Raw genomic sequence first — 23939 nt, forward strand, 5'->3', positions numbered from 1 at the left:
CTTTCGTTAAGCTTGTGGTAGCTGTGTTTAAAAGTAACTGGGCGTGGCTTCGGAGGTTTCTTGACATGATGAACAGCTCTGTGCTGGAAGAGCTGATAGGTGATGGTGCTGGACCCTGTGATCTGGGTGCATCTTCTGCCTCCTTCCAGCTGCGGCCAGTGGCAGTGAAGCTGCACACTTCGCTTTTTTCATTGTCTCCAACTTTTTCTTCGGGTTTAAATGACAGAATAATGCTTGTGTTAATGATACTCCCACTCTGCTGGGGGACTCCAAGATTTTCACAACCAACTAATTAAACCCCACAAAAGTCCTGATGAATACTGCAGGCAGCCGCACCAAGAGTGTGGCTGAGTGCTGTGGTTCGGTGATTTTCCTTCCTGGCCCCCTCTTGTGCAATACAGACCATTAACTTGTGCTCTGGCACTATCAGCTTTCCTGACTGCTAGGGTCTGGGCCACTCAGCTCGAGATGGAATACTGCATCTTGGGACTTGTAGTTTCCATGGGCATCACCTGCTTACTAAAAATGAAGGCAGCAATGCAGAACTCTTTAGGGCTGCACTTTGGCTACCCCTGTGCCTTTGCTTACACACCCAACCAGTTCATTCAGTGAAAGCACCGTACTTGCTAATCTTCTTATCTGTCACTTCTTGAACAGAGGCCGTATTTGTAAATGGCTCTTGGCAGTGTGGCATACATAGATAAGCAGCTAGATCTAAGGGGATGTTGTGTAATTATATGTTCTGAAGAATATTGAAGAACTTTTGTTTCTTTGCCAGGCTCTTAAGCTGATTGGGACTCTGAATGTTACAATAGCGGCTTTGTCACTTTTTTTTGTTTTGTTTTCTAATATAAGTCGTTCCAGTTTGTCTGTTCTGCATTTTGCTCCGGAGATGGGTAGTTATGAAATACATGGTCAGCTGAAGCAGCAGGTAACCGCACGGAATTTTTTGAGAGTCCAGATATAACTGTTCTGAAGCTCCCTTCCACTAGCCGGATGAAAAGCATTTAGAGAGGTTGAATCCTGCCTTGAGGGTTGGGCAAGAGCAACTAGGATGTGGTAGGGAGGTCCTGCCCACTCAGCTGTGTGTGACAAGCCTCCTTTTACACTGGGAGAGTAACTCTGGAAGGCTGCCACTGAAGTTTAGATTGGTTCGGTAACTTGGAGGGTCTTTTCGGTGTGTTGCTGGGGAGCAGAGAGGCAAATGTCTCTGGTAATGCTTGGTCTCCATTTTTTTATCTGTCTGACTCACCAGTTGGCATTTGTTTGAATATACTGAATGTCTTGCCATAATGCAGTAAATTCTTCCCATCCATAAGGGGGGAAGATTAACATTAGAAACAGCTTCAAATGTCTGTCTGTCTGTCTGTTTGATACAGCAAATAAGATATACACAGGTAAGGCAAGCACAGGTAAGTTTCCGTTAGGTCTGCCTAAGGAGTAAATAAACCGGGGGCGGGGGGGTTAGTTTATTGGCAATAAAAGACAATGCTACTTCTGTCTTGCTGGTCTTGTAATGGTGCTCTGACTAGATGTGGACACAGGGCTATGTAGGGACCTGAAGCAGTTACGGGTTCATTATTCTGGAATGTTTGGATGAACACTTTACATCTGCATGCAATGCACCTTAGCACTTCCTGTGCTAAAGTAGAGCAAAACAACGTCCGTGCAAAGAAAAGCAATAACGAGTCTGGAGGAAAAGGCAGAATCAGTGGCACATTCCCTCCTGATCCCCCAAATAGCCTTCAGTTACTCCCCAGGCACAAACCTGACTGAGTTTAATAAGTTACTTGTTAAATTCCAGTTTATTCCAAGTTTTGCGTAGAAATACTAATTCTGCTCAACTCCACCAGCTTGGCTGAAAGTAGGACTGGGACAGAAGTCAGTGATTTTTGAATACTTAAAAATGGAATGGTTTTTCATTGTGTGTCGACTTCATTGAATATCTGTGAAATTTCACAAATATTCCTCCACAACAGCCCCTCATTTTGAATGGAAATGGACCCTTATCACTCCCAACTAAGCAGCCTCTTTGTTTCAATTTCAAAATTCAGAATTCACGCTCTGCAATTTAAGCTGGATAAAGATCAGTGTGTGTGATGAAATTTGGGTGTTGCTTATTTCAATTTTTGTTGATAAGTTTGCAGAAAGTGATATTTCTAGGAAATGGCTGGGAATGAAATTGCAAATATTTTTTCTGCAAATTCCATGCAGATTTTTCCTTCCTTTTCTCCCGTCTCCAGATGAAAGGTCGTCTCACTTCGTCATTACCCTCTGCATATTACCTCCACAAATTCTTCATGCATGTCTCACTCCTTAAATTCAACTATGGAGATCCATGAGGGACCTGGCTTTAAGTCCTGTTCACTATTATCTCCATAAATTATCATCTCTTCAGATACTCTGTGTATGTGCGTGGGTGGGTGTGGCTAAACCTACTGTAAATCTCCTAGTTCTGGTCTCTCCACTAGCCTCAAACAGAGCTACACATTTACTTTTATAATAATTATTTAGATTAAATATTTCAGCCAGGTGCCTCGTAATCATCTTCTCTTGAATTTAAATAATCCCAGTTCCCTCAAGGTCCAGAGGTATTGCCCTAATTTGTTATGGAAGCTGGCTAGCGGACAGCACCCGTCCCTTCCCCCTAGTGACACTGACCATTTTTCACTGCTGCCAGAGAGTGCAGAGTGATGCAAAAGAGACCAAATGTGATGGGCTTACTCAATCTGCCTCCCAGACACAGCCCTCTGGATTCACCGGGGAAAACAAAATTACTTGGCTCTTTCATTTCAACGTTAATGAGTTAGAGAGTATCTCGTGAGACTGATGTTCAGTTTTACAAGAGTTTTACAAGATGCAAACAGCATCAAAACGTCCAGCAGGTGTCTAGCAGGAACGACAGAGCCCTTCAGGCTGCGTCTCCGCTGACCTGTGCTGGGAGGCTCACTGCAACGGGCAAGGGATGGGCTAATGGGGTTCATGCTAGCACTGTAAAAAGAGCTGTGCCAACAGCACTTTGAAGCTGCAGCTCAGGCTGGACCTCAGGTTCTGAAGCCCACCCCTCTTCCTAGGCTTCAGAGCCCACACCTGAGCCACACTATAGTGTGAACAGCACTAGCATGAGCGCCGCTATCCCAAGCCTCTCAACCTGGGCTGGGAGGCTTGCTGCGGCAGGCTGTCCACAGGCAATGTAGACGTACCTTCAGTGTTCCCTGATGCGTGCAGCTGCTAGTGGCTTATTTGCTTAACTCGCATCTTTCAGGCTGCAGGGAGATGCAAACTCTGCTGAGCTGCGTTAGAGAGCAGGCAGCTGTGCCATCTTCATGCAGACATGTTCATTAATAACATACATAGCCGAGTGTTTGAGGGGTCAGCACTTCTGACCCTAGCAAGACTCAAAGGCAGGGGGATTTTGTGAGACAGTGGGGCCAGATTTTCACAAATGCGCAGCATCTCGCAGCTTCCACGTTGACACTTTTATGGCCAGATTTTTAAAAATTGCTCCGCAGTCAGTATTCCGAGCACTTATATGACAACCTAGCTCCCATTGTGGGTGCTCAGCTCTTTCTGAAAATTCCAGCCAGTGACTCAAAATTAGTGACCTATAAAAGTAAACACAGAGGTCATTTAAAGTGAAGCAGGGCTGACTTCTTGAGCACAAATTACATTTTGAGTCAGCATTCAATTCCACATTCCTGAGATGAAGAGTTCCTTACAGTAATGTCAGAGAGCAAACCCATTAGCACTGACTGCTCTGAAAAATAAACCTTGCCATAGAAGAGAAGGTGCCTTGAAAATACTGTCCTAACAAGTGTAAAAATGGCCATGGTGTAAGATCAGATATGATTATGTGAGGTGCTTCAGTGCAAACTCTTTAAAAGCAAGGAGGAAGCAGCACTGTTAGGCTCCAAACTGGGAGTGCTGCTCTCTGCAATGTTGCAAGACACGCTGGGTAGTTATCATACAGCACAAAGCACAATATATACAGGATATGATCCCTGTTTCCAGGAGTTACAATGTAAATGCTTTTTCCAGTCCTCCTTGAAGTCAGTTGGAACTAGATTAGACCCAAAATTACCATCTCTTCCTCTGGTTTCCTCCTCTTCAAGTAATGTGCTGCTGCTCCTGCCAGCGCTCCAGCAGGTAGGAACTCAAAACCACATACAGTGCTGGGTACCAACTGTCCTGATCTGCAAGTACTGCCAAGTTGCAGTATGGAAGAGATCAGCTCTCTAATCATCACAGCCTCTTTGGCAGCCCCATTTGGCTAGAAAGGCTAGACTTGTATACCAAGCGCTCTTGATGCAGTGGTATTTATTGGGCTCTGTGCCTCATTGTTACCTCTGAGCAGGGGGGGCTAGAGGTGTTGATGAATTATACAAGGGACTGCATAAAAGGTTTCGCCCTGGAAATAAAAGGGAGCAGCTGTTCAGATGAATCCTTTTCTGTCCTGCTTTCATGTGCCGTTCTCATGGAGAGCATTTTCATGGAGAGCTGCCATTCTGATACAGGGCAGACAGAACCCGTCACTTACAAAAATGCTACTAAAAGTCCAGTGGATGGGTCAGAGGGAGGCTTGGTGTCCTCACAAGCAGTCTTCTAGCTCTAGCAGGGCTTACAACGAGCCACGGCAAAACTCAGTTTGTCTAACTGTGGGTCTAATCAGCCTTGTCAGTGTCTCTCTTTACAATGAGATGGCCCAGACCTCCTGTAACATGTGGGATTTTGCTTCTGTGTTCTTGGTTTATGGCCATTGCCTAAAGATGTTTTGTAGATTCAGAGATTCCAAGGCAGGAAGGGATCATTGTGATCATCTAATCTGACCTCCTGTATAGCACAGACCAGAGAACTTCCCCCACATAATTCCCAGATTAGATCTTTTAGAAAAACATGCACTCCTGATTTTAAAATTGCCAGTGATACATGATCTGCCAGTTAATTATCCTCATTGTTTAAAAATGTACGCCTTATTTCCAGTCTGAATTTGTCTATTTTCAACTTCCAGCCATTGGATCATGTTATACCTTCCTCTGCTAGATTAGAGAGCCCGTTATTAACTATTTGTTCCCATGTAGGTACTTACAGATTGTAATCAAGTCATTCCTTAACCTTCTCTTTGTTAAGATAAATAGATTGAGTTCCTTGAGTCTATAACATGGTTTCTTATCCTTTAACCATTCTCATGGCTCTTCTTTGAACACTCTCCAGTTTGTCAATATCCTTCTTGAAGCGTGGACTCCAGAACTGGACACAGTAGTCGAACAGTGGTTGCACCAATGCCGAATATAGAGGTAAAATAACCTTTCTACACCTACTTCAGATTCCCATTTATGCATCCCAGGATCGCATTAGTCCTCTTGGCCACAGCATTGCACTGGAAGCTCATGTTCAGCTGTGACCCCCAAATCTTTTTCAGAGTCACTGCTTCTCAGGGTAGAGTCCCCCATCCTGTACGTATGGCCTACATTCTATGCTTCGAGATGTGTACACTTACATTTAGAGGCATTAAAACACACATTGTTTGCTTGGGCCCAGGTTACCAGGCAATCCAGATAGCTCTGAATCAGGGACCTGTCCTCTTCATTATTTAGAATCATAGCGTTTAAGGCCAGAAGGGACCATCAGATCATGCAGTCTGATCTCCTGTGTTTCACAGGCCACCAGCACCCTGCACCCACACACTAATCCCAACAATTTCCCCCAATGGTTGAGTCATCTGAAAACTTGATCGGTGATGTTTGTTTTCTTCTAGGTCATTAATAACAATATTATATAGTGAAGATACCAAAAAAAGGAATTCTCAGTGATTGTAATAATTGGTGTGGTATCACACTTTTATCTGTGCCAAGCAAAGTATTGTGTAAGATCATAGTCCAACATATATCGGAGGCAGTTGATAGCGTTCTCAGAAAAGAGCAAGCTGGTTTTCGGAAAGGACGTAGATGCACAGACCAGATCTTCATTCTACGAAACATAATAGAACAGCGCTTAGAATGGCAATGGCAACTCTACATAAATTTCATAGACTTTGAGAAGGCTTTTGATAGCATCCACAGGACCAGCCTATGGCGCATTTTGCGGGCATATGGAATTCCTTTACATATAATCATCCTCATCAAAAGCTTCTATTTCAACTTTTCATGCAGTGTTGATCACAGTGAGCTCAGTTTTGAAGTCAAAACAGAAGTATGTCAGGGGTGTGTCATGTCTGCAATCCTCTTCAGCATTGCCATCGACTGAGTAATGTGGCGTACGACAGAAGACATGCCAAGAGGCATTAAATGGACACTCTTTTTATCCCTTGAAGACCTGAACTTCGCAGATGATGTCACTCTCCTATCACATACCCAACCCCATATACAAGAAAAAAACAACTCGACTCAACGCATTCAGCCAGAAAATTGGACTGAAAATCAACCGCAATAAAACAGATATCATGACCTTTAATATTGTCTCACCATCACCAGTACGGATAGAGGATTATGTTTTCACCAATGTAGAAACATTCAGATACTTGGGCAGCAGCATCAGCCAGGATGGTGGAACAAGCCAGGACATCTGGAACAAAATCAGTAAAGCCAGGAACACCTTCAGGAGCTTAAATACAGTCTGGAAATCATCAAAACCAACCCAACACCAAAACCAAACTCAAGATTCATCAGAGCTGCGTACTTTCAACACTACAGAATGCTGGGGAATGAGAAAGTATGACATGTCCATACAACCTGCCTCAGAAAAATCCTCCATATCTTTTGGCCCAGAACAATCTCAAGCCAAGATCTATTTACCCAGTGCAGCCAAGAGGATCTGAGCACCATCATTGCCAGGAGGGGTTGGAGATGGATCAATCATGTGCTTCAGATGGAAATCGATTCCATCACCAGAGTAACAATAAGATGGACACCTGAAGGCAAGCAAAAATGAGGCTGCCCAAAAACAATATGGTGAAGAGCTGTGGAAGCCGAGCTGAAAAACCTGGGACACAGCTGGGGAACCATTGAAAGACTTGCCAGAAACAGACAGGATGTGGAGGAGCTTCGTCACTGCCCTAAACACCAGAGGTGTAATAGGAACATGATGATGATGATAGTGTTAGGGCCAAGAACCGCTCCCTGCAGAACACTACTAGAAACACACCTACTTAATGATTCCTTGTTTACAGTTCCATTTTGAGATTTATTAGTTAGCCAGCTTTTAATCCATTTTATGTGGGTCATGCTAATTTTGTATCTTTCTAGGTTTTTTTCATCAAAATATTATGCAGTACCAAGTCAAATGGCTTATGGACGTCTGTGTATTACATCAATACTATTACCTTTATCAACGACACTTGAAATCTCATCAAAAGAAGATATGATATTAGTTTGACAGGCTCTATTTTCCATAAACCCATGTTGTATGGCATTGATTGTATTACCCTCTTTTAATTCTTTGAGTCCTATATCAGCCACTCCATTATCTTACCTGGGACTCAATGTCAGACTGACAGGCCTGTAATTACCCCAGTCGTAGGAGGTAGGTGCCTTTTGTATCACTGAGTAAAAATTCCCTCATGATTTTTAAGCCCAAGGCCTTACAAAGGTAACCCCTGATAAACTGTGAATGTGGTTAGGAATCCATATTGCCCTTGGTTTTGTGCAGAGCCCTTTAGTCACCAGAGATGCCCCACCACAAAGTACCCACCTTATTTTCATGTGCAGGCTGCCTCCCTTCATGCTGTGTGACTAGGCAGATCTGTTGTGTTCTTTCATGTCGATGCTTAGCTGGGCAAAAAGCCCCCAAATAAGTCCAAATATGACAAATCTGGTCTTGGAAAAGGAGCTTCCTTTACTTAAAGAGGGACTTTCACACGGACGCAAAGTTGGAAAAAAATGCTCATTTCTGCCAAAAGGCACTTACTGCACTAGTAATTGCTGTCAGTTGCCTGAGCTGCTCTTGAGGATGTTGGCGTGTTGAATAAGAACTTCCTGCCCCTTCCTAACCCAGTTTCTCCTTGGGTCTGACCCTGCTGGTTCGTCACCTTCCTGAACTTCTGGCCTTACTGTCTGCAGGCATGGGAGGGATTGTAATGCCACAGGTTCAGTGTCGGGATGTCCCTGCAGGTCTGAGCAGGTGGCGCGGGGGGGGGGGGAATGTAAAAGCCATAGAAGGCACAAATATATTTGGTAAATTAGCAAAAGTGTCAAAGGAAGCTGTCTAAAGAGCTGAGAAGTATTGGCTAACGGTTAGCGCAGGGAAACTGGGATCAGCACTCCTGGGGTCTTTGCCTGACTCTGCCACTGACTTGCTGTGTGACCACAGGCAAGTCTTAGCCCCGCCCAGTGCCTCAGTTTACTTATCTGTGAAATGGGGCTAGGAACACTGACCTGCCTCCCAAGAGGTTAATTTCATTTTAGCTCCTTAAATGGAAGGCACTATAGACATAAAGAATGTTATGTGTTGTATGTTAAGGCTATGATAGTGGATAGGCAGATGGGCAGAGCTTCATCCCTCCACAGACTGACCACAGCAGAGGCTGCTCTGCTGACTTCTCTGGTATCAGAAGAAAAGTCAGAATCAACCCAGCTAAGCTCAGTCCTTGGTTCCAAGGCAGATTCAGTGATAGGTTTCCGTCCGGATTCAGCATCTGATAGTCAGGCCAACATATGAGATTGTGATAGAGCTTGAGGCCAGCTTCTCTTTGCATCCTGTTTTGTAATATTCCCTGACATTCTCCACATTCCTGGCAAGGAGGCTTCTGTGTGTGTTTTTTTGTTTTGTTTTGTTTTGTTTTGTTTTAAAGTTGCTCTTTTGTCTGTCTGAAATCCTGTGATGTCCTTTAAAACCAGTTCTCAAAAGCCATTTGGCTTGGTCTCTCCCGTGGCTGCTGTTTGCTCTATAATGGAAAGGAAGCATTGGTCTTTGATTCCTTCCAGCGAACCATCTTCAAACGGAACAAAGAGACAAAGGGTTGTAGTCTCAAAGTTGGTTCTAGTCACCTGTATAAAATTCAGGTCCATATTCTCTGGGTTTCAACCGCATTCCAAGGTTTTACTCCTGCCTCCACATTTCCACAAGGGTTACCTGCTTGATCCCCAGCAGATTCTTAGCTCCATGTTTGCTTTTGCTACAGCATTATGTCTCCATGAGTTTGTTTTTTGGGTGGTAATATTTTTGGAAGAGGATTTTGTCTCGCTTATGGTGATGGTTAAGTATGCAGAATTGTCACAATGGTCCAGGTGGCCTGGTATCATATCTCTAAGAAAGCAAACCCAGTACATCTGGCCATTTGTGTGATAGCTGATGACCTGTGGGAAACAGAAAGGGATTCCCCCATCCCCAGAAGATACACTAACACCCCAAAAGCAAGGAGGTTATTTGGCCTCCTTCGCTGCGTTAGTGTCACCGCTACAGTCTAGGGGAATGGAGACCTGCTGGAGAATTGTAGTTGGGTATAATTGCCAGTAGGTAGATGACAGTAATGTTTGTGGGGGATTATTATCTCTTGGATCAGAACATGAATACTGTCTGCCAGAGAGGCCCTGTATCTCTAGGGAGTGAGGGGGCTGATGCAGTTGGTGGAGACATGGAGTTAAAATCTGTGGGAAAGTTCTTGGCCAGCAGTACGAAATGCCTAAGTCTTATTCCCCTTTGAGGATCTGGCATCGTTTCATGTACAACAGGCAGCAGTGGGTGCTTCTCACCAGCATATCCAGCAGTTCCAGGTTCCACGATGATAGTGGCAGCAGATGATGGTCTTTGGAGGAGACTGGTCTAGTGGCCAAAAGTCAGGAGGCGCGAGTGAGGAGTCACTGTGTGACTTTGGGCACAAATAGGACCACTTTGTGACTCCTCCAGGCAACCCAGATTTGACTTTGAAAGTAAGATGAGAAGAGCTCCTTGAGAATGGCTGGCTGCCAGCTGCAAAGGCCAGCCTCAGATCCTGTAAGATTTGTTTCTGCCTTCTTCCTTCTCCCCACATTAATGAATGTTGGGGGGCCCCTGACTTTTGGTAGGGTTCCTCTGAGACTGCCGCCCCCCAGGACACTCAGGGGGCCTTGGGTCTCCTAGCTCTTCTTTCCTCTGTCCCTTTGCTCTCCCTTCCCTGTGCCCAAGCCAGCCTGCTCCTCTGTTGCTCCTCTCTGGCCCTGCAGAAGAGCAGCAGCACCTGGGCTCCTCTGTACCCTTCCTCTCTTCAGAGAAGGAGCTGTTGGCTTCCTGGACCTTCTCAGCCCTCTCCTCTGGGCAACATTTCAGCTCACTCCAGGCAATTGGACAAACTGTCTCTTCCATCTTCTTTGGAGCCAGGAAAGATCCTCCCTTTTCCCCCACCCAGAAATATTGGCTGACTCCATGCCCGTGAGGCAGCTGATCGTCATTTGTTGCTGTAGGAAATTTATGGTCTGGTTTCCTTCTGTGGCGCCACTGGAGCACTAACAACAGGAAGATCCGGCCCGGGATAATAGTGGAAGAGGCTTTTCCTGAGAAGAATTTTGTGCTGAGATCCTTTTGAGTGGGGTAAAGGATCACAAATATCCTGGACACACACCTCTTCCCCCACCTCCCCACCAGTCCCCCCCCACACACACACACTTCTCTGTGCATGCTGAAGGAGATTAATCTTGCACACTGGTGTGGATGCTCTTAGTTCGAGTGTCCTGGTCAAATTCCAGTTTGATTAATGTCATTCTACCTAGTCAAATCATCCTGTGGTGTTGGCCAGATCTGGGATTCTTTTTCACATCCTGCCCTAAACTGTTGTGCAGCAGTGCTGTGCGCTGTTTAACAGACTTCACATTCCACTCCAGAGGTGGCTGCATGTCAGTGGTGGGGAAATGTTTTCCTTGGCCCTATAAAATCTAAATATAATTATTATTTTTATTGGTGGCATATCTGTCTTTGATCCTGGCTCATCTTCAAGTGGGACAGTAGAAATACTTGAGCTTCTGTCCCTGCTAGACTGACTGACTACTAGCAGACTTAAAAGGATCAATGGCACTTAGTTCAGAGATTCAGCCTGCCTGTTACAGTGTTCAGAGATTGTCTACATTTGAAAGTTAATTAGGATTAAAGTAGGCTGTGGATTTAAAGCACAGTAGCTATTCCTGACCAACTCCATGTGTGGACAATCTTATTCCAGAATAACTGTGCGCACACTTAGGCTATGTCTACCCTGGCAATTGAATGACAAAACTTTTGTCTTTCAGAGGTGTTTAATAGAACCAAAACCCTGAAAGACAAAAGTTTTTCTGTGACAAGCGCCAGTGTGAGCAGCACGTTGTCGGCAGGAGCTCGCTCCTGCCGATAACGCAAATGCTGCTTGTTGAGGGTGAACGTTTTTTGTTGGCAGGAGAGCCAATGAACAGTGGCTACACAGCACAACTTTTAGTGGCACTGCTGTAGCGACAGAGCCATGTCGCTAAAAGCTGTGTCATGTAGACACAGCCATAGAGTGGAGCAGGAATAGCTATTCTGAAATAGCTCCATGCAGTGATGAGCTGCCAAATTTTTAACAACGGGTTCCCGCGAACCCGTGCGAACCCGCTGCAGCTCACCCCTGGCTCCATGTGTAGACAAGCCATGAAGTAGCTTTACCGATGCTTTAAACAACTCTAACAAAGTATCTGACTAAAGTTGAGGTTCAATAAGAGACAGAGGGATCATCCCTGTAAAAATACTAACGTTGCTTTCTCTAAGGCCATGTCTACACTGCCACTTACGTCAGCAAAACTCATGTTGCTCAGCGGTGTGAAAAAACACCATCCTGAGCAACATACATTTTCCTGGCATAAGCACTCATGTGCACAGTGCTATATCGGCGGAATAGATTCTCCCACCAACATAGCTACTGCTGCTTGTTTAGGTGGTTTTACTCCCGTTGGCATAGAGTGGCTACACAAGTGATCTTACAGAAGTGCCGCTGCATTGCTGTAACTTCGCTAGTGTAGACCTGGCCTGAAGCCCTGCACTTTCTTTACATTGCAAGCAAATGAGATCTCATTTGGAAGTGACCTTTGACTCCTCCTGTGTTGGTGGGAATTTTAAACATAGTGCCTGGTAATGTGGATTGCCGCTCAGCTGCCTTTGCATCTGCCTTCGTCGTTGTCACCTGGATGTACTCTGCTGTCACGTGTACTGGATGGGTTCATTCTAGTCCCTTTGAAGATGCAGTTACCATTGCACCTTTCCCCAATCTGTCCGCTTCTTCATTTCAGCCCCAAATCCTCCCCTGCGGTGCCTCTCACAAACTGGTTGATCTCTCACCTCATACTGTACGTTATATATGCCACAAACGCTGACTCAGGAATCGCAGAGAATGTGCTTTTTGCTACACAGACGAATCCCATCTCTGTTGAAGGTTCCCATTTCCCACGTCTCGTGCTTTAGTCTTTGTAACACGCTTATCTGGCCCGCGTCCCCATACGATCGGAGTACCTCACCATCTTTAATGTATTAATCCTCACAGCACCCCTGTGAGGCAGGGAGGTGCTATCATTCCCATTTTACAGGTGCGGAACTGAGGAGCACAGAGGCTAAGTGACTTGCCCAAGGTCACACCTGCATTCTGCAGTGGAGCAGGGAATTGAACCTGGGTCTCCTGAATGCCAAGTGCTAGTGCCCGAACTGCTGGACCATTCTTCCTCCATAGCCTGTGGCCCTCTCTGGATTCTTGAGGGATTGACCAGCGTTTACCACTGTTCTGACATGCATACTCAGGCTTGTCTACGCTCTTGTTTAAGTCGACATAAGTTACATCGCTCAGGGGTGCGAGCGACGTAACATACATCGACTTAACGAAGTGTCTACACCACGCTATGTCAGCGGAAGACACTCTCCCGTCGACTTATCATGTCTTCACCAGACCTGCTAAGTTGATGCTGCTGCATCGATCACAGCGGCGCCGATTTAGCGCAGTAGTGAAGACAAACCCTCAGAGAGCCAGATTCAGACCTAAGTGGGTACGGCCCAAGTCTCGAGGTCTGAACCTGCCTTATACTGCCCCCCTTTTTAAAGCGCATCTTTTACTAATAAAAACCACCCAGCTGAAAGTGGAAGTGAGAGACTTGACTGATCAGTCTCTGGCTGAATAGGACATATTTATGTGCTTCCACTCAATTTTCCTACGCCTGGTTATGGCATCGTGTAATGTTGCACATTCCCTGTCCAGTTCCGCTTTAGGAAGTTGCGTGATGGTGACAGTGAGGATTGGGGTGCGGAAGAGGGGAGGTATGTCTGAAAAATAAGAGCCCGGCATGCTCAGCACTTCTGGAAACTTTCATTTTGGTGTCTGATATGGATATAGGCACCATGGTTAAGCATCCAGGTTTGAAATTTTGGCCATAGAGGTTGGAGGTCTCATCTAGTCTAGTGCACACCCCATGTGCCAATGGAGGAGAGCCCCTATAATATATCTCCTAGGCACCTTATTTATTTGCTGTACTTCACAATCACTTTCTACTGCAGTGACTCTCTTACGCCAGGAGGACGTGTGTTCTTTTAAGTGAGTTGCTCCAGGAGAGAACGCTTCCTCTGTCCAGAGGCAGAGTTTAAGAGCTTGAAATGGTTAAGCTGCATGCACGTAATACGTTATTGCTCTCACTTTCTCCCTTACTCCCACCCCTGCTATTTAAACGGTTCAGCCCCTTGACTGCACAAGCTGTAGATATCCCATTCGTTCCTAGGAACGAACTAGGTGGCTCTCAGTGCAAATGAGGTCAGCAAGGGCAGATTTTATTAGTGGAGTACCGTAGGCCTGGGTGGAAGGGAACACAGATCTCCAGCTTACTGCCTGCAGGAAGGAATTTGGGTTGGGAATCCTCCCATCTCCGGAGTGCATGGTGCTCAGGCTGGCTGCAGGAGCGGATGAAGGGGGATGGTGGTCATTCTTTTTTTTATTTTCTTCATTTAATCTGCAATTTCCAATGAACAAAACCCGGATTAACAATTTCAGCCATGGTGAGTCTGTTTATGTCTGAGCTTTGCATTTCCACCGCTGTAAAAGATTTCCATGTGCAAGTCGGCTTTACGGGGGAAGGTGGAAGTAGTTTGTAAAATGAACCTTTTTGCTGCAAAAGGGATTTTAGAAAACAGTATTTCCTCGTGCAGCTTGTTAGTTTGTTGGGGGGGGGGGGAGTGTTATGTTGTGGCGTAGGGGAAGGATTTGGAGATTTAATTCCTTTTTATGTTGAGATTTTCCATTTAAAAAAAAAACAATTTTACTTTTCTTGAAACAAGTTGCAGCTGCTGCCTTGAAAGGTGATTTCCTCCACCTCATGTTCTGTTTTGAGAGAGGGACTGCAGTCAGTCCGTTTGCTGCTGTACCAGATGTGAGTCCTGAAAAGCATTGATAAGCTGAGGCACTAAAATTCAGGGTGTGGGTTTGGGAGCAACAGAACATAGTCCAACGACAGTTACATTGTGTGTAGTTTTCATCTGCACTCCAGGCGCAGTAAGCCTCTCTAGCTCTTTTAATATTTGGGCTTATTTCTCACCCAGTCAACCCAACCGATAAAAGTTCTCTTGACTCCTTCGCATGCCAGCTCTACTAAACTTTTATTGCTTCCTGTGCGCATGCCAATATGCCTTTCTGTGCTTTCCAACCCTCCACCTTCCCTCCTGCAGAGGGAGCGGGTAGGGACAGGAGCTGGGGTTGGCAGGAAGCCTTAGAAATAGCTGACGTGCCAACCATGCCATCGATGAATTCTGTAGCCTGGGAAGATTTATTTTTTAAAAACTTCTCTTTTGGAGGGAGCAAGAGATGGAGTTATGGGGGTGGGATGCTAGGAGGGAAAAGGATTGATTTGTACTCTGTGCAAATGAGAATTGCTGTGCCAGTGAGAATTATGCAGCTGTATTAATGACAAATGCAGTAATAATGCTGATGGTATTCGAACGAAGTGGGTGCGTTGAGAGGATTGCAAGAGAAGACAGATGATTATTTATTAATTCCATAGTGCTGCAGGTAGACAATGGCCTTTCAGATTGAAGGAAGCCCAGGTCCCTGGCACAGGGAGTGTACAATCCTTTCACGGGAGCTTTTCCTACAAACGCTTATACTGTACACACGAGTAACTTTACTCATTTGCGTAGTGCCATTGAGTACATTTGGCTTCTTATATGAGCAAAGTTACTTTCATGTGTAAGTGTTTTCAGGGTCACGTCCTGATTTATACACAAAACACGACGAGTGAAAACAACACATCAAAAGGGGCAGAGTATAATGAGGTGCCTAGGGTGACCAGATGTCCCAATTTTATAGGGACAGTCCTGATTTTTGGGTCTTTTTCCTATATAGGCTCCTATTACCCCCCACTTCCTGGCCTCATTTTTCATATTTGCTGTCTGGTTACCCTAGAGGTGCCAAAATAAAAAGGGAGATGAAATCTCTTTTGTGGGTCTCCCTCCATCCATGTATTAGGGTTTTAATCATCTCAATTGTCCCATTATCTGAATTGTCCTGTTACAACTAGGCCTCAAACTGGCTTAGGCCTGGTCTACACTTAAAATTTAGGTCAGCATAGCTAAAGCGCTCAGGGGTATATACCGACCCAACCGCTGGGGTAGACATAGCTAGGTCAATGGAAGAATACATCTGTCATCCTAGCTGCCATTGCTCAGGGAGGTGGAGTATCTACAGCAACAGCAAAAACCCCACCATAACTGTCATCTGTGTCTTCACTACAGGTTATTGCCAGCATAGCTACGATTCTGCTATGCTGCTAGTCTCCATTGTGTAGACATGGTCTCTGTTGCTCATTGCGTAATTTAGCTTTTACTCATTTTTGACACTTTGCTTTCTAGCCCTCTCCCAATCATCCATGGAAGGGTAGTGGGGATCCCACGAGCTGAGACTAGCAATGGGATGCTAACAGAAATAACTGATCGAAAGAGTGACAGAGTGTTTGCTGTACATAAAAACATAAGAACGGCCATACTGGGTCAGACCAATGGTCCATCTAGCCCAATATCCTGTCTACCGACAGTGGCCAAAGCCAGGTGCCCCAGAGGGAGTGAACTTAACAGGTAATGATCAAGTGATCTCTCTCCTTCCATCCATCCCCACCCTCTGACAAACAGAGTCTAGGGACACCATTCCTTACCCATCCTGGCTAATAGCCATTAATGGACTTAACTTCCATGAATTTATCCAGTTCTCGTTTAAACACTGTTATAGTCTTAGCATTCACAACCTCCTCAGGCAAGGAGTTCCACAGGTTGACTGTGCGCTGTGTGAAGAAGAGCTCCCTTTTATTTGTTTTAACCCTGCTGCCCATTAATTTCATTTGGTGGCCCCTAGTTCTTGTATTATGGGAATAAGTAAATAACTTTTCCTTATCTACTTTCTCCACATCATTCATGATTTTATACACCTCTATCATATCCCCCTTAGTATCCTCTTTTCCAAGCTGAAAAATCCTAGCCTCTTTAATCTCTCCTCATATGGGACCCGTTCTAAACCCCTAATCATTTTAGTTGCCCTTCTCTGAACCTTTTCTAGTGCCAGCATATCTGTTTTGAGATGAGGAGACCACATCTGTACCCAGTATTCAAGATGTGGGCGTACCATTGATTTATATAAGTGTAATAATATATTCTCTGTCTTATTCTCTATCCCCTATTTAATGATTCCTAATATCCTGTTTGCTTTTTTGACCGTCTCTGCACACTGTGTGGACGTCTCCAGAGAACTATCCACGATGACTCCAAGATCTTTTTCCTGATTTGTTGTAGCTAAATTAGTCCCTATCATATTGTATGTATAGTTGGGGTTGTTTTTTCCAATGTGCATTACTTTACATTTATCCACATTAAATTTCATTTGCCATTTTGTTGCCCAATTACTTCGTTTTGTGAGATCTTTTTGAAGTTCTTCACAGTCTGCTTTGGTCCTAACTATCTTGAGCAGTTTAGTATCATCTGCAAACTTTTTACCCCTTTCTCCAGATCATTTATGAATAAGTTGTATAGGTTTGGTCCTAGGACAGACCCTGGGGGAACACCACTAATTACCCCTTTCCATTCTGAGAATTTACCATTTATTCCTACCCTCTGTTCCCTGTCTTTTAACCAGTTCTCAATCCATGAAAGGACGTTTCCTTTTATCCCATGACAACTTAATTTACGTAAGAGCCTTTGGTGAGGGACCTTGTCAAAGGCTTTCTGGAAATCTAAGTACACTATGTCCACTGGATCCCCCTTGTCCAAATGTTTGTTGACCCCGTCAAAGAACTCTAATAGATTAGTAAGACACAATTTCCCTTTACAGAAACCATATTGACTTTTGCCCAACAATTTATGTTCTTCTAGGTGTCTGACAATTTTTTATTCTTTACTATTGTTTCAACTAATTTGCCCGGTACGGACGTTAGACTTACCGGTCTGTAATTGCCGGTATCACCTCCAGAGCCCTTTTTAAATATCGTCATTACATTAGCTATCTTCCAGTCATTGGGTACAGAAGCCGATTTAAAGGACAGGTTACAAACCCTAGTTAATAGTTCCGCAACTTCACATTTGAGTTTTTTCAGAACTCTTGGGTGAATGCCATCTGGTCCCGGTGACTTGTTAATGTTAAGTTTATCAATGAACCCTTGGTTTGCTGCAGTGAAGGCAGTAATGTGCAACATTAGAGCTAAGAATCTGTTCTGGAGCAACTTTAAAATATCAACCACAAATGCTGTGGAATTGGCTGATTTCCCAGACAATACAACACAACCTTCCATCAGGCCAAAGCCTCCTAGAGCTCTTTATATTAGAGTGGATACAAAATTAAGACTCACTGCTAGTTAAAGGCACAGTCTACTGTGTTGCTCCCCTCTGGGGAATAAAATCACTTCTACTCTCAAAATTTTCAGCTGGCAGACTCAGACAGACACACACACGTCCCGCAAAGAGCTAACTTGATCTTGATGGGATTACTCACATGTTTAAAGCTTAAACATGTGTCCTAGAACTTGTCTACATGTACAGTGATGCAGCTATGCTGCTGTCGCACTTTAGTGGAGACGCTACTATGCCAATGGGAGAGCTTCTGCTGTTGGTGTTAATCCAGCTCCAGGAGAGGTGATAGCTATGTTGACAGGAGAAGCTCTCCCACTGACATAGCGCTGTCTGCACCAAGAGTTAGGTCGGTATAACTACGTTGCTCATGGGCGATGTTGTCAACCAATGTACATTTGTAGTGTAGACCTGGCCTAAATCTCTGTGGAATTGGAGCCTAAATTTGTTCATACACCTAGCTTCCACTGTACCAGATGTGATAGTCAGATGGGGCTAATGGATGAGGCAAGGTTTGGGCAAAGTAAGTGCCTGTCTGGGCTAATGGCTGACAGCTCACTGAAAGTAGTGGAGGTGGATTTGGAATTACATTTTAGGGCTTGTCTATGTGAATAATTAACTCACAGCAATCTCAAGTGTGATTCTACCTTGCGCTAGCTTGCAGCAAACTAACTGTCTATGTGGACCCCGCTGATGCTCATTAACAGTTAAGTAATGTGCAGTGTTCTAGTCCTCTTTGAAACAGGACTACATTAGAACCCCAGAACTAGGAACGAAGGCTCTTTGTAACTCTGAAATGTTCCTAACTCTGAACATTATGGTTCTTTCAAAAGTTTACAACTGAACATTGACTTAATACAGCTTTGACACTTTACTATGCAGAAAATGCTGCTTCTTTTAACCATCTTAATTTAAATGAAACAAGCACAGAAACAGTTTCCGTACCTTGTCAAATCTTTTAAAAAAAACTTTGGGTTTTTTTAGTAGCTTGCTTAACCGGTACTGTACTGTATTTGCTTTTTTTAGTTTTGTCTCTGCTGCTGCCTGATTGTGTATTTCCAGTTCCAAATGAGGTGTGTGGTTGACGGGTCAATTTGTAACTCTGGTGTTTGTAAATCTGAGGTTCTGCTGTAGATCAAAGTGCATTAACAGTGTCATCAGGGTTCACACAGACAGCTAGTCTGCAGCAGGCTAGTGCAAGGTAGATTCCCACTTCTGCTTGCTGTGAATTTAGGATTGCCAATTTTCTACCCGCACAAAACCCAACACCCTTGCCCCGCCCCTTTTCCGAGGACACGCCCCTGCTCACTCCATCCCCCGCTCCCTCTGTCACTCTTTCTCCCCACCCTCACTTACTTGCTCATTTTCACCAGACTGGCTAAGGGGGTTGGGGTGCGGGAGGGGGTGAGGGCTCCGGCTGGGGGTGCAGACTCTGGGGTGGGACCAGAAATGAGGAATTCAGGGTGCAGGAGGGGGCTCTGGGTTGGGATTGAGTGGTTCGGAGGGTGGGAGGGAGATCAGGGCTGGGGCAGAGGGTTTGGGCGTGGGGAGGCGGTCACGGGTGCAGGCTTGGGGCGGTGCTTATTTCAAGCATCTCTGGAAGCAGTGGCATGTCCCCCCTCTGGCTCCTATGCAGTGGCGCGGCCAGGCGGCTCCATATGCTGCCCCATCTGCAGGCACCGCCCATGCAGCTCCCATTGGTCGCGATTCCCGGCCAATGGGAGCTGCAGAGCTGGCGCTTGGGATGGAGCAGCGTCCGTAGCCCCCTGGCTGCCCCTATGCATAGGAGCTGGAGGTGGAACATGCTGCTGCTTCCGGGAACCGCACGGAGCCACGTCAGGCAGGGAGCCTTCCTTAGCTCCGTTGCACTGCCGACTGGACTTTTAACGGCCCAGTCAGCAGTGCTGACCGGAGCTGCCAGGGTCCCTTTTCCACCAGGCATTCCAGTCGAAAACCAGGCACCTGGCAACCCTGTGTGAGCTAAATGTTCATAGAAACAAACCCTCAGTGTCTGAAGTGCAGGGATTGGTGAGGTGGAGAGGAGGCAGATTGTTCCAGAGAGCTGGAGAACTATTTGGAATTGTCATTCTTTAGTGGCAGCACATTTTTTTTTAAAAAAGGCGGGGAAATCTGCTCTTCAGGTCTGAAGCCTAAAGTAACACCTTGTGCCTCTGCTGGGAAATCACCTTTCACTGCTCCTGGATAGTGTGTCTGGGCAGCAGTTTTCATATATGGGACGTCAGCTTGTGCTGGCAATACTGTAGAAAGCATATTGACTAGATGGAATCCGGTTAACCATGCTGGCATTTAAGGCGTTTTAAGTTAGCAGCTGGTTATGGCAAATAGTGATCTAGGTTTTCAGCTCTTCTGAACCAAGGTCCAACTCCCATTGAAGTTAGTTGGAGTCTTTACATTGCTTGCCTAGAAAATGGATTGTTTTACAGTTCTGCAAAAAAGGTTGCAATGCATTCTCTCCTAGTAACAAACACTGACCTTTCTAAATAATTAACAAATACTTAAAAATTGAGGGAAATAGCAAGTAGTTATTTTTTAATGTCTGGATTTAAGAATTTTTTAGAATGTGCCTGATTTTCAGTGGCATTGAGAAAAGCCAATAGGTTTTTAGTACAGCAAGGAAACTTCAAACAGTATGTAGGGTTGGTAAGAAGTTCTGGCTCTGCTGGTGCCAGAGCGGCCAAAAATACCACATTACAGAGAGGAAAGCAGTTCTGTGCAATGACTAATGGCCAAAACTAGAGCTGCCACCCATTTGGACTTTTTAGCAAAATAATTTTCCTGGATCTGGCTGGCTTTGTATGATGATCACTGTCCTGACTTCACATAGGGTGCAGTAATACTCTCTGGCAAAAATGGCACGCACAATTCACCACTGGTGCAGCCCCACTGGTTGTAGCCATGTTGGGAGCATTAGTGTGAACAAGACTCAGGTGGGATCAGGTGTTGTTTCCACTGTGTGGTCCATTAGTTCTCTGAGCATTAAAATTTCCTGCCCCTTGTCTACACTATGGCTTCCACTGTTGCTAGAAGTGGTGGTGAGTTTTAGGTCCCATTTTTTGGCCAACATAAAGAAGGTGATTGCGTGGTGATGCTGTGTTGAACTACAGTGGCCATGATGCAATGCTGCATCCTCTCACCATCAAAGTGCCTACAGTGCAAGCATCTCAGCATTGAGATAAGCAGACTGGCCCATGGCTGATTTGAGTTCAGATTACGGTGGGTTCCCTTAGTCCAAACAAAGTGTTTTTGTCATCAGTAGGACAATTAACAGGAAAGTGATGGAGCAATCCCAGAGGGGGTGGGATATATACATTTGTTTTGTGTAGCATCTGAGTAGCTGATTTTGTTTTGTTCTTTTGTGCCTTTATTCTCTGTAATTAAAGCACCCACCTTCCACTGTATTAAGAGCTATAGAAATTACTTAAATATATCAATACATTAATGGCTGGGTGGTCACCTAGGAGCATTGAGTAGGGAGAGATACACATCTGCTCACTCCTTGTATAGTATAGTAGCTGCTGCAATCAAAGGTGTGTGTTCATGCCTTCCTTTGTGTGTGATCTTTAAGGGAGGCCCACTGACAGAGGTACTGCTATTCCTTAAACATTGAGAAGAAGGTACCCCGAGTTACCCAGCATCACTTCCACTTTGAAAGAATCTGCTCTTTGGGTCAGCTCTGTAAACATTGCCTATAATTTTGCACCTGCAGTAACATGTCCACCATTGGGTTGTAGCTTCAAATGCCGGAACATAGATATCTAACTACCTAACAGTGGCTCCAGATTGAGTGCTAAGAAGTCAAAATGCTGCCATTTGTGCCTGTGATTGACTATGCTGACACTGATTATTGGTGCAACATAATGTGGGGGTAGCGGTGGGGAAGGATAGAAATTAGAGGCCATTTTGCAAAGCAATTGTCCTTTAACAAAACTTCTGCCACACAGTTGGCTAGACATAAAGTTCCTGTTTCTGTAGATTGCACTGGACTGTCTTGGTGTTTTGGCTTGTTACGGGTTTGTGACTGGAAATAGTAACTTCCCATCACATTTGAAGGTTGTTTTTTATCCTTATTTTCCCAACACTTACCCCATAGCCCCCTCACAAATTAGCTTCCAGCATTTCTACCAAACCATGTTTCAGTGTGCAGCGGAGTGAGGGGAACGGTCCTGGGGATTCTTGGAATCCGTGTGGTTACCACTCAGAGCAGAACTTGAACTGTTTGTGCACATCTGTGTCCATTTCCCTCTGGTTGGTTTGTGTGTCTGTGCTTCATTTCACTTTGCGAGCCTGCAGACTGGAGGGGGTCAGGGTAGGCGGGCTACTCTTCTCTTCTGAGACACAAATGCAGCAAGTTGGGAGAGTTCTAGATTAGTCCCAGCTGGATGTTTTGTCTGGCCAGACACATTTTGAAACTCATTTTATTTTTATTGAAAGATTCAATACAACTTCTTTAAAAAGAGCCTGGCTGACTATGTGGAGCAAAGGTAGCAATAGGATAAGAGTCAGGAAGAGAATAGCTTAAAGTGTGTAGAAGAAAAACAGGTTTCAGTGGTAGCCGTGTTAGTCTGTATCAGCAAAAACAGCGAGGAGTCCTTGTGGCACCTTAGAGACTAACACATTTATTTGGGCACAAGCTTTCGTGGGCTAGAACCCACTTCATCAGATGCATGGATGGAAAATACAGGTATTTTCCTGTATTTTATAATACCTGTATTTTCCACTTATGCATCTGATGAAGTGGGTTCTAGCTCACGAAAGCTTATGCTCAAATAAATGTGTTAGTCTCTAAGGTGCCACAAGGACTCCTTGTTTTTTTTAGAAGAAAAACAGTAACTTGGCAGCCCAAGATCTAGATCCAGGCAAATGAAACCATCCTATGATGCAGGAGGTGGATGATCCTGCCAAACCAAAGCTCAGAGGGCCTCCAATACTATTCGTTTGCCTTGCCTGCTCCTTGTCCCAAGCACCACAGTGGGCACGTTGCCCTAGTCCTTTGGGCCTCCCGTCCTCAAAAAGGAGCTGAGGTTTGAGTTGACTGTGGCATCCTTGGGTCAAGGGGAGAGGTATCCGTGTTGTCTCCCTGGCACGGCCCTTCATATATCTCGATAAGAAAAGCTGGTGAAATGCAGGTGGGGAAGGAGGAAAGAAAGGTTGCTTGGCGTTGTGCCTGCTGTATGCCCTGTCTTATTTTTTCCCATTAGCACCCTTCACACTCCCTTGTTTCTGCCAGACATGTGTTATGCAGCTGCAAAGTTTAAATATGTCACATTTAACCCCCGAGCGACCACCTCGCTCCTGCTGTCAGGTGCAAGCTGAGGGGCATGAGAGGAAGCATCCTGCTGTGGCCAAGGAGGAATAAAAGCTAAAGTGCAGAGAAGGGCAGAAATGTGTGTGTGGGACATGTGTATATAATTACCTGTGATGGAGGGACCGCATCGAATTTCATCCTACGCACAAACACATGTGACCTACCCCCTGCTAAATGCATGTCTGGCTAGGTCTGTCCTTGTCCACTATATATTCCCGATTGTAAAGCCAAAGCACAGAGAGAAGCAGACACAACCCCCCTGCTGCTGTAAACTCCATTGGCCTGACTGGCCACTTCCTCCTTCATTTAGCTAGTAAACAAGAAGGCTGAAGATAACTGCAGTTACCGGAAAGCCTAGTGGAAGGCAGCCCACAGCTGTCCGTCTGTCTTTCCCCTCAAAGCAGCCCTTCTGCAGCCCCTCTAATCTGAGCCTGCAGAGCTGCCATATACTCAAAGCTGCAACAGTTTGGTTGATTGAAGTAATCCCATGATCTTCAGTGCAGCATAAAGTGAGCAGTGGCTTCTCTCAGGGTGAATATCAAGATCTATTGGCCCAGTGAGGCGAATGTTGAATGAGGAGGAGCTGGCCATCCATTTCCCCCTCTGTGAAATGGGAAGAATAGCATGTATCCACCTCTCAAAGGTCTAGAGTGTGACCTAATTTATTTGGGGGACAGTTCTGCCCTTGGCAAAAGATACTTGCAATTCCCATTGAAGTCAATGGGAGCTGCACACATGAATGTAAATCTGGCCCTTACGTTTTAAAAGGTTGTTGAGACCCGTCAGTGTCAGACATTCCTGATGTTCAAAGGACTATATTTAAAGTCTAATGCATCATGAGGGTTGAGATTTT

At 45.1% G+C, this 23939-nt stretch overlaps 1 protein-coding gene across 5 annotated transcripts in view; it reads left to right on the top strand.

Annotated features, from left to right (window-relative positions):
* The window catches only part of STARD8 (StAR related lipid transfer domain containing 8), a 122900-nt gene that overhangs the window by 55717 nt on the left and 43244 nt on the right, over positions 1-23939 (top strand). The window contains exon 1 of one of the 5 annotated variants that reach the window (XM_045029705.1): positions 13770-13938. The exons of the other annotated variants lie outside the window; for them this stretch is intronic. Coding sequence (XP_044885640.1) covers positions 13818-13938 — 121 coding nt within the window. The 5' untranslated portion in view covers positions 13770-13817. Of the gene's footprint in view, positions 1-13769; positions 13939-23939 lie in introns of those variants that run through there. 5 annotated transcript variants of the gene reach the window in all.

The sequence above is a fragment of the Mauremys mutica genome, chromosome 9 (genome assembly GCF_020497125.1).
Source record: "Mauremys mutica isolate MM-2020 ecotype Southern chromosome 9, ASM2049712v1, whole genome shotgun sequence".
In the NCBI taxonomy this organism is placed as follows: Eukaryota; Metazoa; Chordata; order Testudines; family Geoemydidae; genus Mauremys; species Mauremys mutica.